We start from the raw sequence: 26,426 nt of genomic DNA, 5'->3' as shown, positions 1-26,426 counted from the left end.
CCCAAGCCAGGCCGAGGTACCTGTTCTCAACAAGTCGGTTAAGAGCCAAATTAAAGTGGAAAGCAAAACAAAGAGATTAACTCAACGTGGCCACATTGGGAAGAGGGACAGAGAAACCCAGTGAAGCCCCAAGTTCATGTTCAGGGTACTGAAGTGAGGTTTAAGTTGAAATAGAGCAGTCCTGGTCAAAGTGTGGTCCTGCCAACCGACCCACCCTCAAAATTTCATTCTCATCCTGTACAGTGGTTTGGTAAGTTGTCAGAATTGTGTGAAATCTTTCTGGGAGGGCAGGTCCCTCTGTGCCTAACACCTTTTCCTTCTCCCAGCGTGAGATTCCTGGGGAAAATCCCATTTTTTGTGAGGTCCATTGTTTGAATAGCCTGGTGCCTCCAGAGGCACTAATGTCTCTTCAAAGTATCTTCACTTCTGCCTGGTTACAAAACTACACCTGAATCTTTTGTAAGGCCAAATAACAGCAGAGAACCTTAATGTCTGTGGAGGGTTTGGAATGTCCAGAGCCTAATCACAACTTACCCTGGGCTACCTTTAGCCCCTTAATAGCCATTCCTTGCCTGGCTCTGAGTCTGACTTAACATCCTTGTGGGTATCTGGTGAGACTTTTTGCAATATATAAATTTAAGAGACTATTAACCTCCACCAACCAAAGGCTAAGAATAAGGTCATCAGATAGCATCTGAGGCCTCACACAGATTTTTGCTGTAACCCGCCCACCTAATGTTTCCAGTGACAGATTTTAAAAGTCTTATCTTCATAGAACTATTGCCATGTTGGAACATGGTATTCAAGGAAACTGGAATCTGTGCTTGCAGGTCACAGTCACTCATGTTTGGCTCCAGAATAAATTATCTCACCTCTTTTGAAATGAGAGTTGATCATATTTATCCCCCCTTCACCCTCTCTAGTCCCTCTCCTAATTGCCCCTCTTTTTCACAAATAGTCCCCCATTTTTGTTACTATTAAACAAAACCCTTTTTGCAATTTCAAGAATGTCATACAGTCACATCAGGTGTATATCTTGCTCAACTTTGCTATACTGTGTATTCATCAACATATTTGGAAAACATCTTGATTTATGACTATGTTCAGTTATTATAAAACTTAGGAAATATCTCCATGTTGGAAGATGGTATGCAGGGTAACCTGAATTTGTATTCCTGGTTCATGTCCATTCCAACTGGCTCCAGAATAAATTTTCTCTTATTCCTTTTGAGGTTACAACTGTATTTTTGCATCAACAAAGAAAATCTCTTCATTGCACTACAACTGAACAATTTAACACACGGAGCTCAATTACCTCTTTCCACTCTATTTCCAATATGCATTTTAAGGCTAAGCCATTATTTACTATTAATCAAAGAAACAATGGCTTTTGCTAATACTTATTACAAGGAATGGAGAGCAGTGGCTTTATTTTTAATGCAAAGTTCTGTCTTAATTACTTTCAGCAATTTGAGCTGGTATCCAATTCATATAAATCCTAGGTAAAAGTTTAAAGAGATTTTACTAAAATGTGCTTGATGGCTTTTATGAAAGATTTTACATTCAACACATGCTTTAGACTAGACAAAAATCAGGGCCTGTTAACAGATGCCCACAGCCAAACATTAGGCACATCTTGGGAATGATTGTAGGACCTGGTGGTGTCATGGGCACCCACAAGAAACCCCACAAAACTGATAATCTGGGCTCATAGGGGTCAGAAAGAATGAGCCCATAACCAGGGAGCCTGCATGGGACTGACGTAGGCCCTCTGCATATATGATACAGTTGTGTAACTTGGTCTTCATGTGAGACTCCTAACAGAGGGAGCAGGGTTTGTCTCTGACTCTGTTGCTAGCTTTTGGGACCCATTCTTCCAATTGGATCGCCTTGTCCAGCCTTAGTAAAGAGGAGGAAGTGTCTAGTCTCACCGCAACTTGATACACTGTGGCTGGCTGAAATCCACAGGGGGCCTGCCTATTTCTGGAGAAATGGAGGAGGAGTGCATTGGGTGGTGGTGGTGGTGGTGGTGGTGGTGGTGGTGGTGGTGGTGGTGGTGGTGGTGATAGAGGAGGTACTGGGAAGAGGGGAAGGAGGGGAAACTTTGATTGGCATGTAAAAACAACAACAACAAAAAATCAACCAAACAGCAATTTAGCCTTTTAGCAAGGGAGATGGCTGAGTTGGGAAAATACTTGTCTTGTGATCACAAGGGCCTGAATTTGATCTGAGTACCCATGTGAAAAAGATGAGGCTGGTGGTATGTACAATTCAAGTTCTGGGAAGTGGAGACATGGAAATCCCTGGGGCTAGGTAACCAGACAACTTAAGTTGAATGGATGAGCACCAGGCCAATGAGAGACCTCATTTCACAAACAAGGTGGATGGCAACTGAGGAACACCACCTGAGGTCATCCTCTGGCCTCTACATGCATGTGCATGTGAACCTATACACAAATGTGCACTGGCACATACATGCATACAACACATTAAAATGAAATAAAAATACATTTATGCAATATAACAACTTCCCAATGTTATGTTATTGCTTTGGCCAATCATGCATAAGAGGAACATTTTAACTAATATATGCTCAATTAATTTTGGTTATTAAATGAATGAACTTTTTTTAATGGCCAATCAAGGACATAATACAATGATCAGTAAAGTTAACAAGCATATATTATAGTCAGCTAGTGAAGTATGAGCATAATTTTTTTTGTTTGTTTTTGTTTTTTGAGACAGGGTTTCTCTGTGTAGCTTTGCTCCTTTCCTGGATCTCGTTCTGTAGACCAGGCTGGCCTCGAACTCACAAAGATCCGCCTGCCTCTGCCTCCCGAGTGCTGGGATTAAAGGTGTGCGCCACCACCGTCTGGCTGTATGAGCATAATTTTACTTCTTAGAAAATGCTGAGGCTTATAGAATACTGGATTTTTTGGGGGTAATTTTTTTCCTTGATAAAGATTATGAAATAACCAAGATCTCTATTGTTGCTAGAGTTTTCCTGCCTTGCCCACAGTCAGGACAAATCTTTGTCACTCGCCAGACCCACAGCCGCTCAGACCCAACCAAGTAAACACAGAGACTTCTATTGCTTACAAACTGTATGGCCGTGGCAGGCTTCTTGCTAACTGTTCTTATATCTTAAATTAACCCATTTCTATAAATCTATACCTTGCCACGTGGCTGGTGGCTTACCGGCATCTTCACATGCTGCTGGTCATGGCGGTGGCTGCAGAGTCTCTCTTTCCTTCTTCCTGTTTCCCCAATTCTCCTCTCTCCTTGTCCCGCCTATACTTCCTGTCTGGTCACTGGCCATCAGTGTTTTATTTATATAGAACGATATCCACAGCACTCTATATTCTTAAAAACTTCATCCCCAAGTTCTTTTTTTTTTGGTTTTTCGAGACAGGGTTTCTCTGTGTAGTTTTGCGCCTTTCCTGGAGCTCACTTGGTAGACCAGGCTGGCCTCGAACTCACAGAGATCCGCCTGGCTCTGCCTCCCGAGTGCTGGGATTAAAGGCGTGCGCCACCACCGCCCAGCCATCCCCAAGTTCTATAGATTAGTGCTTGAACTCCAGAGTAAAAGGCTGATTTTTAAATGGTATAATTAAGAGGAGCAACTAAATTATTGATACATGGCTCAGAATTACACATCTAACAAATTCTGAGAAAGTCAACTATTCTAGTTTTCAGACCAGAGAATGTACTTTTCTAACTGTAAAAGGAGTCTGTCATTGAACTCTTGACAAGACAGAAATCTGCAACATTAAAATTTTAGGAGAAAGGATAGATAAATGATGATAAATTGTATGAATGTGATATGGAACAAACCCTATACTATATGCAGAAATTATAACAAAATTCATGTACATAAGCAATTAAAAATATTTTCTTGAAAACAAATCTTGATCATTCTTGTTCTTTTTCAAATAATTTCTTATAAAATATTAATAGTGTATTTTTTATATATGTATATAAATTTTTGAGATATGTTCTCACACTCTATAGTCTAGGGCCTCAAACTCACAGCAGTTCTCCTGCCTCCCTTTCTAGGATGTTTGGAGGGGAGGTGGGAGCCACCATGCCTGGATCACTAATACAGTTTCAATATTTTAAGGTTTTTGAGTGAGGTAACCCAGACTCAGAAAGACAAACATGGTATGTACTCATTCATAGGAGGATACTAGATGTGGAACAAAGATGACAAGACTGCTACTCACAACTCCAGGGAGGCTACCTAGAAAACAGAACCCCAAGAAAGACACAGGCATCGTCCAGTGACAGAGAAATGGATGAGATCTATATGAGCAAACTGGACGTGAGGGGGGTAATGAAGGACAAGGGTCGGGGGAAAGAGAGCTTAGGGGAGTGGGAGATCCCAGCTGGATCAAGAACAGAGAGGGAGAACAAGGAATAAGAGACCATGATAAATGAAGACCACATGAGAATAGGAAGAAGCAAAGTGCTAGGGAGGTCCCCAGAAATCCACAAAGATACCTCCACAATAGACTACTGGCAATGGCCGAGAGACAGCCTAAACTGACCTACTCTGGTGATAGGATGGCCAAACATCCTAACTGTTGTGCTAGAAATCTCATCCAATGACTGAGGGAACCGGATGCAAAGATCCATGGCCAGGCCCCAGGTGGAGCTCCAGGAGTCCAATTGGCAAGAAAGAGGAGGGACTGTATGAGCGAGAATTGTTGAGACCAAGATTGGAAAAATCACAGGGACAAATAGCCAAACTAATGGGAACACATGGACTATGAACTAATAGCTGAGGAGCCCCCAACTGGACCAGGTCCTCTGGATAAGTGAGACAGTTGATTGGCTTGAACTGTTTGGGAAGCACCCAGGCAGTGGGACCAGGACCTGTCCTTAGTGCATGAGCTGGCTGTTTGGAACCTGGGGCCTATGCAGGGACACTTTGCTCAGCCTGGGAGGAAAGGACTGGACCTGCCTGGACTTAATCTACCAGATTGAGCTGAATCCCCAGGGGAGTCTTTGCCCTGGAGAAGATGGGAATGGGGGGGGAGGGGAGGAGGACAGGAGATCTGTGGCTGATATGTAAAATTAAATTAAATTATAAAATTTAAAAAAAGGATTAAAAAAAAGAAAAAACCTGGAAAAATATTTTAAGGTTTTAAGCTAGCCAAGAATATAGCTCATTATAAAACTTGAGAAAAACTTTGCCTCCCATCACTCTACTGTGGGTGTTAGCAGACAGCGTATTTTATTTTATGTTTTGTTTTTTCGAGACAGGGTTTCTCTGTGTAGCCTTGGCTGTCCTAGAACTCAGAGATCCGCCTGCCTCTGCCTCCTGAGTGCTGGGATCAAAGGTGTGCAGCCGCCGCCGCCGCCACCACCACCACCACCACATGGCTTGAGTGTATTTCATTTTAACAACCTACTGTTGTGTACTGAACTAAATGACAGAACTAGTTCAGAACCATAATCAATCACGGTAAGTACACATCAAAATGACCAAAGACGCAAAATCAGCATGTGAGTTTTAAAGTTAGTATATCTTAACGAGTTTAATATAGAATGTTTATCAATTTAATCACATTGTTGAACATCAAAATTTTATTCCTAAATTATGATCAATGTAAAGCTAAAACTTACAAGAACATTCAGATTCAGAAGAAAGTTGCAAAGTACAGTATCAATTTAACAACAGATTGGTCTTTTTTTATATTACCTAGCACCATGACTTTCTTTGTTAAAACAACCAACTAAACAAATGAACTGCACGGCTATTTATTTTTTGGTGATTTTCACAGGTGACCCTTTGATATTGAGTTTGTCCGCAACAATGTTTGATCTTCTTCCATTCTCAATGGCTGGACTTCGATGAATTTTCTCTCTAAGAAACACACATATGACTATTAATACCATTTAAAAATACTCAATGGTTTATAAGTTACTGCAAACAAGTTATAACTTAGAGTTTTATATTAAAAGTTCCTCAAAAACTTTAGAAAACTATTTTATTGAACATTCAAGAAAGTAGGAGCTATTTTACCTAAGATGTACTGAATCGCTTGCAGCTTAAACAATGTTGTTAAAAATAGTAGCCAATAGTGATCTTTACACTTAATTCAGCTCTTGAGTTGTGCCACCCACATGTGAAAAGAGATTTAGTAGTCACACATATCTAATAGTCAACATGTTGGCCAGCACACTTTATCCTGTGGAAATTCACTTCTGAAAATTCGAATGGACAGAATTACTAAAAGAGAATGCAGCTGCCTGGGCCACAGATTTATAGAACATCCAAAATGAGCATGCTTTTGCGAACTGGGACCTAGATTTTGTGTTTAAACTTAGCAATGTAGGATGTTTAACCATAATGTCTTCAATGTGAGGTAAATATTACCAAAAAGAGAGGCAAATTTTTAAGCCACTTAATAGAAAATATTCAGGTCTAAATTCCTGAACAAGTGCTTTCAAAGGAAATACGCCAGCATGTGGAATTCTGCAGCAGGCTTCTAATTTACTTGACGCCCGTTTGTCCGGGGCTGGTTCTGTGAGGCCTTCTCTAACAGTCCTGCACTCTCGGAGCTTAGAATGGATGTCGGTTTCAAGGGCTGTTGAAGTTTCTCCCAAGAACTTGAATTAACTTCAGAATATGTACTAAGTGTATAAAGGCACCATAAATTTTAACATGTGGTTTCAACAAATTAATTTTTTCCAGTTATTCCAAAAGCAAATTCAAGAAGATAAAAGTTTTTATAAAATTTATCTAAAATATCTAGTGCAATAAAATAATTTCATGAAATACTTAACTTATATATTTATAATAATAAATAATTTTATTAACTTAATAATAATATAACTATACTATACTTATTAGTATAGTAACACAATACTATTACATACTGTGAAAGTATTTAAAATTCATTTATAATTAAATGCTGGATTTTGACCTGGTAAGGAAGTTAAGTTTTTTAAATACAAATCTTTGCCTTATAGTGTCTATATAAATATCTTTTTTTTTTTTTTTGGTTTTTGAGACAGGGTTTCTCTGTGTAGTTTTGTGCCTTTCCTGAAACTCGCTTTGTAGACCAGGCTGGCCTCGAACTCACAGAGATCCGCCTGCCTCTGCCTCCGAGCGCTGGGATTAAAGGCGTGCGCCACCACTGCCTGGCCCTATATAAATATCTTAAGCTCGTGTGAAATGTATGCTTTTGAACATTCACATTAGGAGTTGTTTCACAAGAAAACTACATCAAAGTATATAAAATTTCCTTAGTATTTTTTGTCTTCTATTTTTTCCCCTGATGATTAAGAACAGTTCTAAAATAGTATTTATTTGTTTTCAGAAACAAAATTTTGATTTGCATGGACTACTTAGATTTAATATGAAGTTACTATTTTCATAACATATTGTAGATACACAGCTTAGATATTTGTAAGAACTTGATAAGAGATAAAGTTACATAACTTTTTGTTGTATGTTTGTGTGTGGGGGTAAGAACACATGTGTGGGTAGGTTCATGTTCATGTGTGTGTGTGTGCATGCATATAGGTCATAAAAATTTGTGGTTATTATTCTTTAGGCTTTGACTCAAAAGGCAGGCAAGGCTGGTTGGCCAGAAAGTCTCTGGGATCTGGATTCCAAATGCAAGCTACTATGTCAGGCTTTTGTTTTGTTTTGTTTTGTTTTGTTTTGTTTTACATAGGTTTTGGCAATCACTCCGGCCCGTGAGATTACATGACAAACTTTTCCTGTACGAGTTATCCACCCAAAACCCACAGTCCAGAACTTTGCATTAGGAGCACTGCTTTAAGAGACAACGTTTACCTCCTTCTGAGTTCTCGTGGCACTGCATTCTCATAACCCACACTTCGCGTTCTAGGGTTGTTTTCTAGATTGTGTGGTCGTCCACTAGGCTTGAACTTCAAAATTTCATTTTGCCACTCATCATCAAAAGCATGAGCATCACCTAGAGTAAAAGTCAAATCCAGGGAACAAGTATTTAGGTTTCTACTGTCAGGACTGCCGTGGGTCACCACATACTTCATGTAGTGTGGCCCTTACAACAGAGGCAGGATGCTTCTGCAATACTTCCCTTGTTGGTTTCTCTACTGATTATCTAGTTATGGTAATATGATTTTTCACTTGTCTTGTTGATTATCCTATTACTCTATGTGGACTGGATGATGATGAGCTTTCCTCTTGAACCATCTCATAATGATCATGAAGTTCCCCATGCTCTTGGACAGTCAGTCCTTCGGTAGCTTGCATTTCTATTCACCTCTTCATGTTCCTAACCTGAGTTCTTAAGTTTGTTGTCAATTTCCCAACACTCTCAGTTATGATGTCATGAAGTAGGTAAACTAATTTCCATAAAAGTGACAAACACACAGATGATTGTTCTTGTTCTTTTACATTATTCTTATGAAAATCCCAACACACTGATCATTACCAAAATACTCAGTGTACACATATATGTACATATATGTATATATGATGTCTACATGTGTGTCTATGTGGGGGTATGAAGATGTAAGTGTTGGTGCCCTTGGAGGCCAGAGGCTTCTCTTTGGAACTGTAGTTACAGGTACTTGTGAGCCACCTGATGATGCAACCCCCACAGGTTGGCCTTGGAACCGTGACTAGGGCTGCCGAGGGAATAAGTAACAACAGACACACATACAGAGAAGCTGGGGTCGGGGGTGGGGGGCTGTAAGCACTCGGCTGGAGTGGCACCAACTAACCCCAAACAACAACCTGGAACCTCAGTGCTTTTACTGAGCAGCACACTGGGAGGGGTTAGCTGGTTTCCACAGGAGGGAGTTCTCCAGAGACAAGTAGTCTAAATCTGCAAAACCAGCCAGGGGGAGGAAGCTCAAGTTGCCAGCTTTTGTCCACAATGATCAATCCTCTGTAAACATTCCCACTAGACTAGAGGAAGAAGGTTTTGCCAGTTCCTAGGCTGACCCACTGGGGACTGCCTTTGCCCGTTTCTCATGTCTGAAGCCTTGGTCCTTATCATGGCTGTGCACACATCAATGATATCCATTCATTTAGAACTTCACTCACTCAGGGCTTCCTCTGCTCACTACATCCTGACAAGGGGAATTGAAGTCAGGTGCTCTGTAGGAGAAGCATGTGCTCTCCCCTCCCCCCCCCAGAGCTGAGGACTGAACCCAGGGCCTTGTGCTTGCTAGGCAAGCGCTCTACCAGAGCTAAATTGCCAACCTCAAAGTATGTGCTCTTAACCATTAATCTATCTTTCATAATACATAATCATATATAATCATAATGATTATAGTTAGGGAAAGTTCAAGTTATTTGGCTTTTATCTTACTTCATAAGAATAGTTTTTCTCCTACCATGTAGGACTCTGGGAGTTAAACTTGAGTTGTTAGGTTATAAGTGCATTTATCTTATCTCCTGAGCCATCTCACCATCCCATAATAATTTTTATCTATTTAAAATAATTTCTTTTTCTGAAATGATACATATTTAAGCTCTTTACTATGATAAAACATTATTCAAAGTACCTTCTGAGTGACATTTCAGTACAATTCAATTTTAATTAAAAGTTTGATTATTAATATTTATTTAGACAAAATAACTTGTCAATTAACAGTGTTAGTTATTTTAATGTAATTTAAATATAATAAAAAAGTTAGGCACTAGAAGAGCTTAATGTACTGAAGAATAAATATAAAAATCTAGAAAACAGATTTGCTTGGTATTATGTATGTCATCTTGCATATACTAGAAATTATCTATACAAACTATAGAATCTTTTAAGTGAGTTATGAGCTATTTACAAAACTTTTAGGTAACAATACTTTTTAAAAATAATAGGTGGGATAAATTGAGCACAGTCTGAATAAAATAGCAAAATATCAAGTTGAAAAAATGTTTATATATGCATAAAACTATAAAGAAAATTCATCAAAACTTGAGTGGTATTTTGAGACTGAAGTTATGATTGACTTTTATTTATTCCTTTAAACTTTTCAAGTATGCTTCTTGACAACCAAAAAATTAAAATAAGCTCATTTTGCCCATAGATAATATTATTAAGAAACAATTCAAAATCTTTCATTCTATCATTTTATAAGAAAACTGAACAATACCTCACATAAACAAAACTTATTGTAAAATGTGTTAGATGATAGAACCACAATTGAATTACCCTGACCAGCATTTCCTACACATTCCTTATAAGCTATCTTAATAAAATAAAAATTCATGAAGTTCTAGAAATGCAGCTACTATTTCCCCTTTGGAGAGATATTCTTGTGTCATAACTTACTTTCATTCATATTGATGAACTCCTGATTGACCTCTTCATCTCCAGTCTTGTTGTTCTTGGACTTTTTAATGACATGAGCTCGGTCATGGATATGATGACCAACAGCCATTTTCTCTAGACCACTGTCAGAATCTCTCACTGCTCTTCTGGTTTCTTTTATCTTTAAAAATAGGGTAGAAGTTATTTAGTTAATATTTAAACATACTAGAATGGATTCTCCAAGGTCTGTATATTGAAGTAAGGCTGCAGATTTGCTGCTTTAAAGTCTATTATTTTGTACAATTAATAAAATGATTAACTACACTCAGTTACATTATCAACTTGGCTGTGGTAATAAAATCAATACTATTTCTTTAACTGTTTACAATTTAACATTTTCCAAGTTGTAATAAAATATTAAAACAGAATAAGTTATATAAAACTTAGTTATATAAAATAAGCTATATAAAACCTTTAATACTGTCTTTGACAATGTAATGGATGGAAGCTAATAAGTGCAACTACTCATTCATCAATTTTGCTTGAAGGCCTTGAGTCTCATGACTCATATGTACCAATGCCATGGAAGTATTATTAGAATGTTTATGCTAGCCAATGATTATTAATGTGATTTTCCATGTGACATCTATAATTATATCAGCTTACATTAAGACTTCACTATGTTCAGCAAAGTAAAATGCCAGTAAATTTGCTAAACAATGCAAAGATATCACTAATAAGTGTGTTTGCACATCAGAACTGAAAATGAATTACTTTACATTCATTTTTCTGGTAATCTAAAATCTTACTGCAATCTACAAGGCAATGGAGAAATGGGAATTTTCATATCACCATTTGTAGAAGCCAAGAATTTTCATCACTATGGGTTAGCAACTTCGTAATTTTAAAGTTAAAGTGAGGGGTTATGCAAACCCTACAAACCCAGAAACACTATTCCTAGATTCTTATATAAGATATTGTTGATAAAACGTTGTGTTATATGTATATACCTGGTACAAACTACACGGTAGCTAAAAAGAGAAACAAAAAGCTGGGTATGGTGGTACACTTGGGAGGCAGAGGCAGGTGGAGCTCTATGAGTTCAAGGCCAGCCCAGTCTGCATAGTGAGTTCCAGGTCAGCCAGAGCTTTATAGTAAAACTAAGTCTCAAAACAAACAAAACCAGAAATTAAAATAAAAATAAAGAAACCTGGGTTACATGCACAACTTAAATTTCTGAAACATTCTCCTGAGCAATGGCAAGTTGTGGAGGACACATACAATAATGTGATACTATTTGTACAAAGTTTAAAAACTGAAAAAAAAAATAATCTAAGTTGTATTTTATGCTGTATTCATACAGACTAAATTAAAAATGTACAAATATGATAAGCTCCAGATATAGGAAAATGATTGTACCTTGAAAGACAGGAAAACTTATCTTAGAAGATTTATATCTGTTACAATCATGCTCAAAAAATAAAAAAGAATTATCTTAAAAGAAATAGAAAAAATTTCGTGAAGCAAAGGCTTCTTTTAGTGTCCATCTTATCAATCATAAATGTAATGAGGATCAATAGATATCTATGTGACAGTCACCTTCATGGTGGTGAACAAAACTTCCATCAACTGACCACAGTTGGATGTTAATGGTTTCCATAGTGATGACTGCCTTTTCACCATGCCTCTTTCCCATCCCCTGCCACTGTTAGACATTCTACTTTCCTATAACTTAATAAAACACTAAGAACGCTTAAAAAGTACTCAAAGCCAGGCATGGTAGTTCACACCAGCAATTCCATACTTAGGAGACTGAGGCAGGACTGCTACAGGTTTGAGGCCAGCTGGGACTACACAGTATGACTTCATCTAAAAACAACAGTAATCAAAACTTACTCCTCCGGGAGCCCTACGGGTTTGAGTTGAGGCCTGGAAAACCTTCGGTGGTTCATCTCCTACTTTGGAATAGGTCATAACAGAGGAAGAACAAAACGAATGCCCATTTGGATCCATTGAAAGTTGACCCTAGAGACAAGGGAAATTGGAAAATAAGAGTCTAGTTAAATATGAAGAATGAATGTCAAGAGTGTACATTAGCTATACAGTTGATCAAAATGGAATAAGGTGTCCTAATCTACTTCATTTTTGGTGCTAATTTCTATTTCTTGTGTAAAGAATGACAAGTGATTCAAATCTCAGTTTGTGTGGCTTAGATTTAAATAACGATGAGCCTTAGGCAGAGGCTCTCTCTTCTACAGTTTTGCCAATCAAGATCAAGTGAATTAGGTATGTACCAGGAACTTCCTTATTTTCTTTGGGTACCAGATTGATAGATTCCTAAAACCATTGCTAATATCCTAGATTTTAGCATTTCTAAATGATTCACAGAATTCAAATTGGATATTGGAATGATACAAGTCACCTTCAGATCAAACCACGTTACTCTGTTTTGATGCTAATATTATAAGCAGAACAGTAGGAGTACTAGTGCTTGTTTATAATACTTAGAATTTATGGATCTAATCTAGCATCCAAAACATTTTTGTTTTCAGAGATTTTTTTTAATACTGAAACTTAGTTACTAGCATGTAATACAACTTTTGAAGTAAATAGGAAATAAAATATGCAAATTTATGGAAAATATTCCTTTACAAAAGTAACTCACAAGAATATTTTGAGGTTGGATTTTTTAAAAATTGTTTGTAAGCCAACTAATGTGACTTTTTAGACTTTTAGGTTGTAAAATAAATTAATGAGATATAATTATAAATTTTTTAATCGTATAAGAGAAAATATCAGCAAGCTGATATAATTATAATATCCTAATATAACATAATCACTTAAACTTTTGTTTCAGGAATAAATTACATAAGAATCATATATGGGTTAATCGTGTAACTTATGTAATAATGATAATCATGTAATAATCATGCAATATTGTGTACAGGTTAATCACGTAATCATTTTTTTGCTATTTTAACTATGGTTAAAGATGTTTGAAAAATCACTAAAATATAGGCTATAAATAACTGAAAATAATGTTCTCATCAGTTTATTTTTAGTACTTACAAAGTTTCTTTGTAACTCCTGAATACCATTTCGCATATTTAACATCATCCGATCCATTGATTGAAAAGGGTTGACATCTGCATGCTATAGGATATTGGGAAGTATGTTATCAATTACAACACCAAAGCAAATCAATCTTCCCAAAACAGCAGAAAAAAAATCCCCAATTTACTATATCACGCAGTAACCAACTAGGCAAAAATAATTTAAGAACGATACAATAAGAGTGATTTGTTAAAGAAAAAAAAGCATATGCAAAATTGCAAACAGCCAACATAAATTAGGGAGTTATAAAACTGCAAATACACACACATTTTATACCTAGGTATACATATCTGTATATGTATATCATACACATACACATGTTTGTAAATACTTATATATTATCATTTGTCAGCTTCCTTAAACCAGAGTTCTTTCTTTCTCTTTCATGCTTTTATCTTCTTACTAACCCTTAAAGTTCAAAAAGTCTTCTCTAGGGAGGGATGGCTCAGATAGCACATACTGTTCTTGGGGAGGGCATGAATGAGTTCAGTTCCCGCCAGTCAAGCAGCTCCCTATTGCCTGTAATTCTAACTCCAGCTACCAAGTATCTGACACACTCTTTTGCCCCTATGGGCACTGCACAAATGTGTACAAATCCCCACATATAAACACAATTTTTAAAAAATTCACATCTGATCGATCTTCATAACACTCAAAAGTTTTGGGCTGTGGGCTTGCATTCTCCATGTGCTACCACAGTATGAACTTCCTCATCATTTTATTGGTATCTTTATGATATACTGCTTTCTTCTGTAACTAGTCCCTCAGGAAGGACAAATATTACATCTCAAGCTTCAGAGACAAATAACTCAAATTTAGTGCAAAATAATGAAAATCTGTTCATGAGAATATAGATACAAATATTCTAAATTTATTATGTTCTAATCCTTGGATTACTTTTTGGTATTAGAAACTAGTAAGATAGATAGAAGTTAGAAGGTTGGCAAGGTCTGCTTTGCAACAGCTATACTTGTGTAGGCAGCAAGAAAAACCAAGGACTCCTTGGCAACAAAGTCAGAGAAAAAGCAGCCAACCTGAGTTTTTCCAAATGCTATACTTTGTCACCTTGTGGAAAGTCATCATGGGCATCTGTGTAAGGGTTTTGGATCCCCTGGAACTAGAATTACAGATAGCTGTAAGCTGCTATGTGGGTGCTGAAAATTGAACCCAGGTTCTCTGGAAGAGCAGCCAGTGCTCTTAACTGCTGAGCCATCTCTCTAGCCTCTTTGAAGACTGGTTTTATATTTTGATAGGCTTACTGTAACCATCTTGACCAGTGGTTCTCAACCTGTGGGTCACATCCCCTTTGGGGAACTATCTCCAAAATATTTACATTATGATTTATAACATTAGCAAAACTGCAGTTATGAAGTAGCAAGAAAAGTAATTTTATGGTTGGGGGTCCCCACAACATGAGGAACTATATTATAGGGTTGTAGCACTAGTAAAGTTGAAAACCGATGATCTTGACAGAAATGAAGATATTCTAAAAACATATGCCTCTTTGGCTATCAGACTACTAAAATAATCCCCAAGAAATTGGATTTCCCTCAGCAGTTTCATGGTAGGAAAATGAAAAGGCTGAAGTCTGGTACTAGCCAGTGGGGGAACTTGTCTCCCAGGAAGAGACAAGTAACTATTTCACATAGTTACACAACTGGTTGGATACTTTGCAGGAGAGACTGGGGCTGAGACAGTGATGGGTCAGTGATGGCTGGGACCACACAGTAACCAAGACTGCTTACTTAATCCATACATCTTCCCTCTACACCAAAACCTCCTGTAGAGACCCTGAAGATGGACGTGGAAGGTCTCTGCACCTTAGTTCTTCCCAATGTGGTAACACTGAAGACATCTCTTCTTTGTCAGCTTTTCACTATTAACTTACCTGTTTAACTGGCCTACTGATGACCAGTGGATAAGCAAGGCTTGTTAGTGCTGTCAGGCCCAGGCTCTGGCCCTAACAACTCTGATAATTACTTTAGAAAACCCATGTCTATGCATGCTTGGGTAAATTTAATACATGTAACAAAGGTTTCCAGGATGAAGCTTAAGAGCCATCAGGGAAGTTAGTGAGATGCATGCAAACTCACTCTGCTTGAGTTAACGAAAGTATGTGTTAAAAATATAGCTAAATGTATGTATTAAAAATATAGCTAAAATAATTTCTGCCTAATGACACGAACCATACCACCAAACCTTCCAAAAGGTACAAGAGGAAAACTTGTTGCCTAGAAAAATAATACACAAATTTTGGTTGCATTTATGATATAGGCATATCTAAAATATAAAAATGTACTGCATAGCCATAGCCATGTAGCACAGAGCTACCATCATTACAGAACTTTTTTTTTTTTTTTTTTTTTTTTTTTTTTTTTTTTGGTTTTTTCGAGACAGGGTTTCTCTGTGTAGCTTTGCGCCTTTCCTGGAACTCACTTGGTAGACCAGGCTGGCCTCGAACTCACAGAGATCTGCCTGCCTCTGCCTCCTGAGTGCTGGGATTAAAGGTGTGCGCCACCACCACCCGGCTCAGAACTTTTTAATAAAAAATACTCAATGTGTACTTTTTAAATTTATCTGTTGATTACTCATTGCAGCATCTGCTTGGCCAGCCAATGAAGCCACAGTATTACTGAAAATATGACTTTTTTTTTTTTTTTTTTTTTTTTTTTGGTTTTTTGAGACAGGGTTTCTCTGTGTAAGCTTGGTATCTTTCCTGGAACTCGCTTTGGAGACCAGGCTGGCTTTGAACTCACAGAGATCCACCTGCCTCTGCCTCCCGAGTGCTGGGATTAAAGGCATGCACCACTACTGCCTGGCCAAAATATGACTATTTTAGTAAGATGATTGAATGAAAGTCTTTGCTATAGACTAAGGCAAACATTTCAAAAATAATTAAAACAAAGTATAATGACTAGGAGTAAAGCATTTCCTAATGCAACTGCTATTTCTAGTCCATATTTTTAAAAGATCCACTATTCTTGCTATATCCAATTAAAACAAAACAATCACATTTTTATCACTATCAAATAAGTAAATATAATAGAGAAAAAATTTATGCTTCCTAAAATCAGTTCAGGGAATAAGAAATCAGCATAGGTTTCAGAAATGGTAGGCAAAGTAAGTTAAACCTAATAGATAGAATAATCAAATAGTTCATAAATTACTCTTCTCAACATGTAGAAAAGAATAAATGAATGTTTTATGTGAATAAAAGAATGGGGTTGGTGAGATGTCTCAGTGGGTAAATGCACTTGCACCAAGCCGGAAGCCCTAAGTTTGATCTCCAGGACACACACTGGAAAGAGACCTGACTTCCACAGGATGTTCTCTGACCTCCACATGGGCTCATTTCCTCAAATGCAATGAATTTTAAGTTAAATTTTAATATTGACTGCTTGGAGGTTTCAAGTGATGAAAGTAAATTTTGATTTTTCTGAGTTAAAGTGGAACATTACAAGCTGGGCATGATGTACAGGCCCCAAATCTCAGCATTCAGGGAGGGAGGCTGAGGCAGGAAGATCTGGAATTCCAAAGCCAGTGTGAACCACAGAGTGAGTTTCATGCCATCCTAGACTATATAGCAAGGCTCTGCCGCCTTAAAGGAAGGTATGTGAACATATAACAAACATAATGTTTTAATTTTTTTTTTGTTTGTTTTTTTGGTACAGTGTTTCTCTGTGTAGCCTTGGCTGTCTTGGAACTGGCCTCGAATTAACAGAGATCTGCCTGCTTCTGCCTCTTCAGTGCTGGGATTAAAGGCTTGTGCCACTATGCCTGACTAAGTTTTATCATTTTTAATACAGTATTACTAAAGACAAGATAATAATTATAAAATTATGTATATTTAGAACAGAAACACATTGGACATACCAATAAAATTCTTCTATTGAAAGAATAGGTTAGATGCCCTCTGGCATATCACCTAGTCTACATGTTATATCTTGAGTTATAAAGTAATAGCAAGTTTAAATATTAGAATGTTTAGTTTTTTATGTTAACTTTTTTTTGGAGACAGTGTCCTAGTTAGGGTTACTATTGCTATGATGAAACACCATAATCAAAGCAACTTGAGGAGGAAAGGACTTATTTGGCTTAAGGTTCCAAATCACTGTTCATTATCAAAGGAAGTCAGGACAGGAATTCAAGCAGGATCCTGGAGGCAGGAGCTGATGCAGAGGCCATGGAGGGATGCTGCTTACTGGCTTGCACTGTGCTGTTTATAAGCTATTCAGTTTAAGTGTTTTGTTATTGCAGCTCAACTACATGTAAAAATAAGGGACCAATAATTTTAAATTTTCATTTCAATGTTGGTCTTGAACTTTCTTTTATTCAGAATTATCTTCCTACTTGACTTTCCTATTTAATCATGACATTCATATAATCACATTTCTTCTATGTGTTCTCCTCTTGATTTAAAGAAACGTTGGCAAGACAAATGTAATTTGAAGAATGCTTAGATGCAGATAGTTCTAAATAATGAATCTTTCACACTACAGTTTCACAGAAACATAAATCTTTATTTGGTCATATAGTTCTTATTCCAGTTCTTAAATATTCAGTGCTTTGGGCTGGAGAAATGGCTCAGAGGTTAAGAGCTCTGGTTGCTTTTCCAGAGGATTTGACTAAGTTCAATTCCCAGGAACCACATGGTGGCTCACAACCATCTATAATGAGATCTGGTGCCCTCTTCTGGCCTGCAAGAACAAATGCAGGCAAAACACTGTATACATAATAAATAAATCTTTGAAAAAAAAAAAATCCAGTGCTTTTAGTAAAAGAAACATCTGTGGAAGACACAGTTATTTCTGCTACAAGTGACCAATTGAGTTAATGCTGACTTGTATAAACGTCTTCAATACATTTCCAGCTGAATTATAAGCAGGTCTCATTTATATGCTTATAAGGTAATAAAATTACCTTTTCTTGCTTCCTTCATGAAAGCTTGTAAGTAGCTCATTTATGCATATAAATCCAAAGAGATACATGTTTGCTATGGTTATAGCAAATACAAAAAGCATTTTAATACTCAAATGATTTTCAATATTTATAATTAATGTGCTCTTACACTGTCAATTTTTCCTGATATTACTTTTTAGCTTTAAAAAATAAAAATGATATGCATAAATATAATTAATTTGTAATATTATAGATGTAGCACCTATAAATGACACTCTTTACTAATGAAAAAGAAAAGAGTGATTGTGTAAAGCTTACTCTTATTTGAAAAGGAGATGTAATTTTATTTATCAAGTTTTATGATGATCCAAAATTTTTCTCTCATTAAGCTTATTGTGCAGAAAATATGAAAAAGGTTTTCTAGAGTAGTCTAGAATTCTGTGAATTGATATGTTTGCTGTGTTCTAAATATCTATCAACATTTCAATTGCAAAGGTCCATTTTTATGGAAATTCCTACGGATTCTGTAATTGCCATTCTTGGCAGCTGAAAAGTAATAGAAAGAGGTGGTGAAAGTCAAAATGGTTAACACAAATGTGTAAACTTTACCTTTTCTTTTATTGAATTGAGTGTGTTTATAACCTCCTAGTTTGGCTCTCAGATAATCCTGCTGAGAATATGCATGTCTACAAGTCTTCTGAAATAAAGGTTAATCTAAATTTTAAATGTCTAAGATGTCCCAACAAAAGCTTAGTGGATCAATAAAGATAAAACACCATGCTAGATTTTGTTACTATTTAAAATTTGAAGTATGCAGTACTAGGAGTTATGGCTGGCTTTAATTTAGCATATGGGAGGAAGTTCTCAGAGAGAAATATGCAAGAAACAATGGTCTAGTATGGCTTATAACTGTATAACCCTATGGTCCTAAAGTTTTAATACACAGAGAAATTCTGTGCCATTAATAATTCATTGTTCCAGGTTTTAGCTTTTCAACATTTCTCCCTGTTTATATATTAATATTTCCATGATAGAAGTATTAGTCACTCTATCATTGTAAGTATGTAATTTCTATAACTTTTTGTCATGTTCTTACAGAACTTTCTTGCTAGCTGTCTTTTAACTTACAGTTAAGGAATCTTCATCACGTTCTCTATGATTATGTGTTCTTCCTCTACCATCAGAGATACTGAATAAGTTTCTTCCAAAAGGCTCAGAGAAACTTCTCATCATATGGCGCATACTTTCTCGGTGTGCAAGAAAGGAATCACTGTTGAAAATACAAAATAATGGAAAATTAAATGTAATAATTTAAGAAAAACTGGCATATAAATACTACAAAGAACCTTGGGAGCTAATATAATTGTTAAGGAAACAAAATATTACAATTTAGAAGAAGAGCACTATTTAATAAAAGACCTAGTATTATAAATACAATTATAAATATAAATAAATCCTATTCTATTTGCTATCCACTATATTTATTATACTAATAAAATATACTTTCATCTCATGTTGTATAAAAATGGTAAATACAAATTACCATATCCTAAGTGTTTAAGATGAGGAAAACTGTGAAAAAAAATCAGAAAAAAAATATTTCTATCAGGTAAGACCACTATGGGAATCTATAACATAATTCTACAGAGTTTATAAAGAATACTCCATGGGCACCAAATAACCCACAAAAGTTGTCTTTTTAAACTGAATGTGTACAAATAAAAGTTTGGAAAAGAGCTGTCCTGATGTATAATAATACTGGTTGGGGCTGGAGAGACAGCTCAGTAGTTAAGAGTGCTTGCTGCTCTTCCAGAGGACTGGGGTTCGGTTTCTGGTACTCCAGAAGACTCAAAACTGCATCTCACTCTAATTCCAGGGGATCCAACACCTTCTTCTGGCTTCTACAGGCTCCCATACACCTCTCTCTCTCCCACAAACAAAATCTTAACAAAAACATAACACTGCTTATTATTTTCAACTTTCCTTACTGACAGCGTATCATTGAGTAGGAGCACTGAGAACCATAGCTGTGTTTAAGAACACTATAAAAGTACAGATTATATCTGTATAGTCAACGCCAAAGCAATAGATAATCGTTATAAGGCTAATTATTTTTATTTTTTTCAAGACAGGGTTTCTCTGTGTAGTCCTGGCTGTCCTGAAACTCACTCTGTAGACAAGACTAGCTTCGAACTCACAGATCCACTCGCCTCTGGCTCCCAAGAGCTGGGGTTAAAGATGTGTGCCACCATGTCTTACTTCTAAGACTAATTTTTATTCTATTAATTCTAAATACTACAATCATCAAATACCAAAATATCTCAATACCAAGCCACAAGAAATGTCAAATTTCTTCGAAATTACCAAACCAACTATCGAGCTGGTTAACAATAAGGATTCCTGTTCACATCTAATATGGCAATCAAATATACTGGCTCTGGGTCTGATTTATGAATATGTGCCCCTGGTGATTTTAACTCAAATAGGTGCTTATCAACATTTGAGGAGCAAGGTCCTCAGTGAATCTGCGGTACCTGAATTAATTAGAATTTGAGCATTTCTTCAGGAGACAGTTTCACAACTATAAAATAAAGATAATACCAAATATTCTTGTTATCAGTATCAAACTATGTAACTTGAAAACACAAAATATAATATCTGATACATTAGCAAGTTGAATAAATGTTCATTTATCTTAATTTCACTTCCTCTCTTTAAAAACATATAGAAATGATAATGTTCCAGCCTCTCTTTTATGTACTTAACAAGTATCAACTCTCTTAGTATGATGCTAACTTCCACTGCAATTCCTATTCACAAGCCTAAAAATTGTAATACATCATCACAATAGTTTTCCAATTTTTCCAAGTATAAGCACACTAACCAGTGAGTCAATACGTTACTTTTCATTTTAGAATATTTAAAGCACATCATAATTGAGACTTACTTTACCAAGCACCCTTACAGCTCCTTGCTGTCTAACTAAACTCCTCACAACAGTGTGGCTTTCCAGAATCCTCCACTTCAGTTATCATCTTTATACATTTTCTTGTTAATCCAGTTCCAATTTTTTGACATTACCACAATGAAGGCCTAAAAAGCCAACATCTGCCAGTAATCTCAGACAGAAAGGGCTTTTCTTCTGAATTATATTGCATTAATTTACAATTCAATCATACTAGCAGATTTCTTCATACGTTACCTTACAAGTTTAAAAACTAGCATGTGGTTGGAATCACTGCTCAGTAGAATAGTGCTTGCCTAGCATATATGAGGCTCTAGGTTCAATCTCTAGCACCATACATAACATTTTCATTGGTGTATAATCATTGTGTGTTATGGTATGGGTTATATAAGGGCATTTCATACAACTATATAATATACTTTGAGAGATTACTCCTAACTGTTAAAATCAGGCTGCACCTTACTCTAAGTTATTCCATATTATATATAAAAAAGTGATTTTTTAAGGCTCTGACTTGCTCTGGGTAGATCCAGAAATCGTACCATCTGTTAGGTGCCACCCATCTAGCACAGACTGATAAGTGACTTCTTCCTGGGAAAAGAAAGGGAGCTACCTTTGTAAGACCTGGACCTGACTTGTATCCTATGGTCAGGCCTTTCACCTAGTAGCTTTCCTTTCAAACCTGACTCCTGGAAGCCCTGCAGCAGCTCCTGAAGCAGCTCCCTCATGTGACTGGTCTGGCTCCTTATCTCATCAGTACAGATGCTTTCTTAGCCTGTTTCTAAACACTAACTCTGCTGCAACTTTTTAAATTTGTATTCATTCTGTAACCAATACATGTGCATAGACACAGATATAGTTACTGTGTTCTGTATAATGTAAAAGTTAATATCTATAATTAGAATTGGATTAAAAGAACTTGTATGTGTCTCAGACAGGCTCCCAAGTTAGGTGGATAATATGACAAATTGCTGTCACTGAATCTGCTAAGCCTTGTGAATTTGTTATTCAGCAAATTCTGACATTTTGGAAGGACACACATTAAATGTTTGTGTTTTGGGCATAATGCAGTCACATTGCCTCTCATTGGTCCCTTCTGTTCTAGGCAGTTTCACGTTTAGTTTCATATCATATAAAAATACATGACTTTGTATATCTATATAGTCTAAGGAACCACAAATGAGAGAAAACATTTGTCCTCTCCGATACTGACTTAATTTGCTTCTTATGATGACTTCTAGTTGTATACATCTTCCTGAAAATGATATAATTTTGTACTTATTCTAATTCTTTAGGTCTGAAAAAAATCCATTGTGCATATATACCACATATTCTTTATCCATTCCTTTGTTGATGGACACTTTGCTTGGTTCCATAACATAGCTATTGTGGGGGCTGGAGAGATGGCTCAGAGGTTAACAGCACTAGCTGTTCTTCCAGAGGTTCTGAGTTCAATTCCAGCAACCACATGGTGGTTCACAACCATCTGTAATGAGATCTGATGCCCTCTTCTGGCCATGCACACACAGCACTGTATACATAATAAATAAATACATCTTAAGAAAAAAAAAACATAGCTATTGTGAACAGTGCTACAATAAAAACTGATGTGTAAGTATCCCTGTAATGAATTGGAGTCTTTAATAATAATAATAATAATAATAATAATAATAATAATAAAAATAGGAATGGTACATAGGTCATATAATAGACTGTTTTTAGTTTGAGGACTGTCACCATACAGACTGTCACCAACTATCTATAGTGGTTGGAAAAGTTCACATTCCCACCAGTAATTTGTAATAGCTCCCTTTTGTTCATATCCTTACCAGTACTGGTTGTTGTTTTCTTACTGACTGCTGTACTGGTTTGAATGAGTATGGACTCACTCCACAGGGCTTATATATTTGAATACTTGGTCCCTAGTTTGGTGGAACTGTTTGGAAAGGATTAGGAGGAGTAGCCTTATTGGAAAGGTTTTGTCACTGTGGATGGGCTTTGAGGTTTTAAAAGCCCTCTCCATGCCCAGTTAGTGTGCTCATTCTCTCTCTGCCTCATTGTTGTTATCTCAACCTGTAAGTTTCAGCTATTGCTCCAGAGCTGAGCTATTGCTGCCTGCCCACCCATGATGGTCATAGACTTATCTTAAGCTTCAAGCAATTTCCCAATACATTCTATTATAAGTTGCCTGTCAAACAACTGTCATTCTGATTATGTCAGAAGATATCTCAACATAGTTTTAATTTGTATTTCTCTGGTGGGTAATAAGGTTAACATTTTAAATATGTTTATTGGTCATCTTGTATTTTTCTTTTGTGAAGAGTCTGCTTACTTCATTATTTCATTTACTGATTAGATTGATTTCTTATGACTTAAGATTTCTGAGTTCTTTGCATGTTCCACTATTAATCCCATCAGATGTAGAGTTAGTGAAGATTTTCTCCCATTCTGTCACTGGCTCTTCACTCAATTGTTTCATTTGTTGTACAGCTTTTCAACTCCATGCAATCACACTAGTCTATTGTTGGCATTATTTCCTGAGCAACTAAGTCGTAGTAGGAAAGTCCTTGCCTATTTCTACAGCTTGAAGTGTTTTCCCTACTTATTCCTCTGTTTTAGGGTGTGAAGTATTATAGTAAGGTCTTTGATCCATTTGGAGTTAATTTTTGTACAGGATGAGTGTTGCTGGAGTGGAGTGGCCTTAATAATTTCACCAATAGATAAGAGATATGAATATAGTTTCTTTTCTTTTTCAATTTGATTGTGTTCTTGAATACAGTTTGCAAATATTTTAGTGAGAACTTCTGTGTCTATGTTCATCAGAGAGACAGATCTATAACTTTGTTGTGTCTTTTTCTGGTTTTGTTATCAGAGTAATCTTAGTTTTGGTTTGACAGTGTTCCTTCTGTTTTTATTTTATGGAGTAATTTGAGAAGTCCTGGTGTTAGTTGTCCTTTACAGGTCCAGTAGATTTCAGTATTGAATCCACCTGGCCTTGCACTGCTTTTCGTTTGAAGTTTTTGTTTGTTTTTTTAATTGCTGCTTCAATCTTGATACTTGTTATAGTTCTGTTTAAATTATTTATCTCATCTTGGTTTAACTAGGTCATATGCATCAATAAATTAATCCATTTTTATATAATTTTCTAGCTTAGTGGAAATAATTCTTTAAGATACAAGAAAATCTTAAAGCGAAAGCTAACAGAGAAACCTGTTCGAAAAAAAAAAAAAAAAAAAAAATACAAGAAAATCTAAACAATCTTTGGAGTTTGTAATATCTGTTGTAATGTCTCTCTTTTCATTACTAATTTCATTAATTTGTGCCTTCTATTTTTTTTAGTTTGTATGAGGGTTTGTTGATCATGTTTCTTTTTAATCTTGTTTCTTTTTAAAGAACTCAATCATTCTTTGATTTTTTTTTGTATTTTTTTCATTTTTACATTATTAATTTCTGCCATCTTATTTCTTTTTATCCACTAATTTGGGGTTTAGATTGTTTTTTAAGGCCCTATGTAGTTTATCATTAAGCTATTAGAGCTCTCTTTCCTCAATGTAGACATCTGTAACTATAAACTCCCCTCTTAGAGCTGTTTTCATTGCATCTACTAAGTACTGGTATGTTGCATTTTCAAATTCTTTTGGTTATAGGATTCTTAAAATGTCCTTTGATTTCTTCAATGATCCATTCATAATTCCACAGTCTGTTGTTCAATCTCCATGAGTTTATAAATACACTATAGTTTCTCTTTCTGTTTATTTCTATCTTTATTTCATTGTGGCCAGAGAGAAAACAAGGAATTGTTCCAATTTCCTATATTTGCTAAGACTTGATTCATGTCCTACTAGAAATCTTATTTTAGAGAAGGTTCCATGAGAACTTCTCTCTGAGAAATGTATATTCTGCATATATATTGTAGAGCCAATAAAATCACGCATTATTACTGTGTTGGGTTTTTCTTACGTCTAAATTGTGTGTGTGTGTGTGTGTGTGTGTGTGTGTATACACGTACGTATGTATTATATATGTATGTATGTATAAGGGCGCACATGTTTAGAATGGTAATGTTCTCTTCATGAATTGCTTCCTTAAAGTCTATTTTGTTACACTGGAACAGTGGTATCTGTTTGCTTCCTAGTTTCATTTGCTTGAAATATCTTTTCCTATCCTTTTCCTTATGTTGTGGCTGTCTTTGAAAAATTACAATGTGTTTATCTGTCTTTTAATTAGGGAATAAAGACCATTAATACTGAAAGGCATGCATTTCTTAATTTTGTCAAGACTTAGTGTTTTCTTATTCTTCATTTGCTTAACTACTGTTTCAGCACAGCTCTCCTTTCCTAAAAACTTGTGGATATTTTTCTCTTCAGTGTGATTCAAAAGAGCTGGTTTAGTGATTATCAATTCCTTTCAATAGTTTTTATTAAGGAAAGCTTTTACTTCTCCTTCCATTATAACAGATAGTTTTGCTGGCTACAGTTACCTGGACTGACAATCTTTCAGAGTTTGAAATACATCATTCCAAATTTGCCTTGCTTTTAGAGTTCCTCTTCAGAAATCTGCTTTTATTTTGATACACCAAGTCACATATAGAGATGGGCTTTTCTCTCATAGCTTTCAGTGTACTTTCTTTGCTCTCCATGTTTAATTTTTTTTAATTTTATTTTTTTTTTCCTTTTATTTTATTTTACAATACCATTCAGTTCTACATATCGGCACAGGTTCCCCTGTTCTCCCCCTCCTACCTCTACCCTTCTCCCCAGCCCACTCCCCATTCCCACCGCCTCCAGGGCAAACCCTCCCCGGAGGACTGCGATCAACCTGGTAGACTCAGTCCAGGCAGGTCCAGTCCCCTCCTCCTAGGCTGAGTCAAGCGTCCCTGCATAAGCTCCAAGTTTCAAACAGCCAAACTCATGCAATGAGCACAGGACTCGGTCCCACTGCCTAGTTGCCTCCCAAACAGATCAAGCCAATCAACTGTTTCACCTATTCAGAGGGCCTGATCCAGCTGGGGGCCCCTCAGCCTTTGGTTCATAGTTCATGTGTTTCCATTCATTTGGCTATTTTTTTTTTCAATAATTGAGTAAAACCTGAAATTTATTATAAGCCACAGTCGTCCTAGGGACCTCCATGCTATATATATATAGCCTCCATGGTTCTATGGGTTGTGGTCTGATGGTCTTTTATTA

At 36.3% G+C, this 26,426-nt stretch overlaps 1 protein-coding gene across 3 annotated transcripts in view; it reads right to left on the bottom strand.

Moving 5' to 3' along the window:
• Positions 1-5,525: 5,525 nt before the first annotated feature.
• The window catches only part of Mlf1 (myeloid leukemia factor 1), a 24,873-nt gene continuing 3,972 nt past the window's right edge, over positions 5,526-26,426 (bottom strand). The window contains exons 2-8 of one of the 3 annotated variants that reach the window (XM_037206643.1): positions 19,404-19,545; positions 15,563-15,607; positions 13,332-13,415; positions 12,159-12,287; positions 10,284-10,443; positions 7,811-7,952; positions 5,526-5,869 (exon numbers count right to left, since the gene is read on the bottom strand). In XM_037206643.1, coding sequence (XP_037062538.1) covers positions 5,764-5,869; positions 7,811-7,952; positions 10,284-10,443; positions 12,159-12,287; positions 13,332-13,415; positions 15,563-15,607; positions 19,404-19,545 — 808 coding nt within the window. In that variant the 3' untranslated portion in view covers positions 5,526-5,763. The remainder of the gene's footprint in view (positions 5,870-7,810; positions 7,953-10,283; positions 10,444-12,158; positions 12,288-13,331; positions 13,416-15,562; positions 15,608-19,403; positions 19,546-26,426) is intronic. The other 2 variants (XM_037206644.1, XM_037206645.1) reach the window with 2 other exon arrangements.

This window comes from Peromyscus leucopus, chromosome 6 (assembly GCF_004664715.2).
Source record: "Peromyscus leucopus breed LL Stock chromosome 6, UCI_PerLeu_2.1, whole genome shotgun sequence".
Taxonomy (NCBI): Eukaryota; Metazoa; Chordata; class Mammalia; order Rodentia; family Cricetidae; genus Peromyscus; species Peromyscus leucopus.
This window is presented reverse-complemented; position numbering and strand designations above follow the sequence as displayed.